Source organism: Limulus polyphemus, unplaced genomic scaffold (assembly GCF_000517525.1).
Source record: "Limulus polyphemus unplaced genomic scaffold, Limulus_polyphemus-2.1.2 Scaffold4603, whole genome shotgun sequence".
Taxonomy (NCBI): domain Eukaryota; kingdom Metazoa; phylum Arthropoda; class Merostomata; order Xiphosura; family Limulidae; genus Limulus; species Limulus polyphemus.
In genome coordinates this window covers 12071-14512 of record NW_013670213.1, presented here as the reverse complement: position 1 = coordinate 14512, position 2442 = coordinate 12071, and the positions used below count along the sequence as shown (strand labels likewise).

At 33.6% G+C, this 2442-nt stretch overlaps 1 protein-coding gene across 3 annotated transcripts in view; it reads left to right on the top strand.

The window, feature by feature from the left end:
- Nucleotides 1-2442, top strand: part of LOC106471411 (28S ribosomal protein S33, mitochondrial-like) — a 10333-nt gene that overhangs the window by 5470 nt on the left and 2421 nt on the right. For 2 of the 3 annotated variants that reach the window (XM_013932008.2, XM_013932009.2), the window contains exon 2: nucleotides 1408-1640. In XM_013932008.2, the coding sequence (XP_013787462.1) occupies nucleotides 1417-1640 (224 nt within the window). In that variant the 5' untranslated portion in view covers nucleotides 1408-1416. Of the gene's footprint in view, nucleotides 1-928; nucleotides 1009-1407; nucleotides 1641-2442 lie in introns of those variants that run through there. The other variant, XM_022400005.1, reaches the window with a different exon arrangement.

Genomic DNA, 2442 nt, shown 5'->3' with positions numbered 1-2442 from the left:
TAGGCTGGCTAAGACATGACAGACAGCAGTGGTCAAGACAACTAGTTATATGATTTCACCGAATATCAGGACTCGTTAGGCTGGCTAAGACATGACAGACAGCAGTGGTCAAGACAACTAGTTATATGATTTCACCGAATATCAGGACTCGTTAGGCTGGCTAAGACATGACAGACAGCAGTGGTCAAGACAACTAGTTATATGATTTCACCGAATATCAGGACTCGTTAGGCTGGCTAAGACATGACAGACAGCAGTCATCGAGACAACTAGTTATAAGATTTCACCCAATATCAGGACTCATGAGGCAGACTAAGATATGGCAGACAGCAGTGGTCAAGACAACTAGTTATATGATTTCACCCAATATCAAGACTCATCAGTTAAAATATAACTTTTATTTCTTAAATGTTACAGTTACAAATTTTTAAGATCTTAATTGAAACAGAAAGAGTTTTTTTTTCTCTTAACCTAACACTTTCTTTTCCAAGTTTTAAAAAACCTTACTTTCAATTCAGCAACTTATCGTAGTTCACACTCAAACAATTGTTGTTCAATGAAGTTGATGGTATAAATAGGTTTCAATCACTACTGTGACTGCCATATCTTAGTCTGCCTCATGAGTCCTGATATTGGGTGAAATCTTATAACTAGTTGTCTTGACCACTGCTGTCTGTCATGTCTTAGCCAGTATTTTATTTTATGTTAAGAACCATATTTGATAAACAAAACAAAAAAACTGTAATATGTTTTAAAATCTTGCCAGTTCGTGACATCAGTCAGATTCAAAAATTCCACTTCTTAAGAAAATTATTTTGTTTATATTTTTTTAATTGTGGCATAGAAGTACAATCTACTTCAGTGATACCAAGTGTTAACATTAATATGCAGTAAGTAACTAATTACAAAATTATGACCTTATCATGTGGGAGATCTGGAGAAACGAAGTTTTTGTCCTAATTTTCAGAAAGTCCACAAGACAAGTGAATTGGGATGAGGAATTAAAAGGTAATGTAGGATAGATTTTGGAAATTTTTTTATGTCCAAAAAAATTCCACCAGGGGAAGTATTCTAGAAGCATATAAATAAAGTGAACTTATTGCAAGAACCCAGGCAGTAACTCTATCATATTTGAGAAACTATTATATTATATGAATTGAGTTCAGAAATAATGAACAGCAAAATATCATGTTGTAATGAAAAATAACAATCACAATCCATTTGTGAATGTTGCCAAAAAGTGTGTAAATGTTCGTGTGGCTAAGAGCTACAGTGTGTACTGGAATATGTTTCCAGTAACTTAAAGTGTCATGCTACTAGGATGTAAACCATAGAAAAAGCTTTCAGTATGACATTACAAATATCTAAGTGTAAGGAAGCTTTTTAATAATATTGTATACTCTGTAGGTGTTGGACATGGCAAGTTATTCATCATTGTCGAGCTATGCTAAACGTATGGCTTTTCTCAGTGCACGGATATTTGGAGAAGTTGCTCGTCCCACCAACCAGAAGTCGATGAAGGTCGTTAAGATGTTTAGGGAGAAACCAAATGATTTAAATAGTGAAATTGTTAGTTATTACCCACCACATCATCAACTTACTACACTAATGTTCAGATTAAGGATGCATGGTTTATTCAGGTGAGTTTTCACTTCTTCTTCTTCTTTATAATGTCATCAGGGTTATTGATACTAGCAGTGTGACAAATATTTTATGTTATTGAAACATCAACAACGCTTTCCTCTCGTCAATCTTTACAACGTCACTCTACGATTCAGTCATGTACAAACAAACATTCCTGTCAATACTGAGACGTATTCTTTACCACATAACATTGAAATGTTTGTAGAATATCAGACGTTTTCCAGAATAATTCATCAACAACCTGATGGTTATGAAACACGAGTTAGACACTGCTAGTCAAATCAGGAAATTTTTACATTCCTCCCTAGCATTATTACCTAAAAGAAATTGATATCTTTGGCATTGTTACCTATTGTGCATCCTTAAAAAACAATCATGGTGTAGTATATGATCGGAAACAGAAACAACATTTATTGTTTAATATTATTTGGACTTTAAGAAACATGCATGTTTTTTTAAGTAAACATTTTATTGATTTCATGGTTTACATAAAGTTGTATGTGTATCATGAACAGTTAGGTTGCTGTTTGTACTTATTTGTAACGTGTAAAATATTCCACAACGACACAATCAAAAAGTACATAGCTAATCATCAAACCTAATTATGTAATGATCACTCTTCTCTAGATCTCCTAGTACATAGCTAATCATCAAACCTAATTATGTAATGATCACTTCTCCAGATCTACCACTACACAGCTAATCATCAAACCTAATTATGTAATGATCACTCTTCTCTCCAGATCTACCACTACACAGCTAATCATCAAACCTAATTATGTAATGATCACTCTTCTC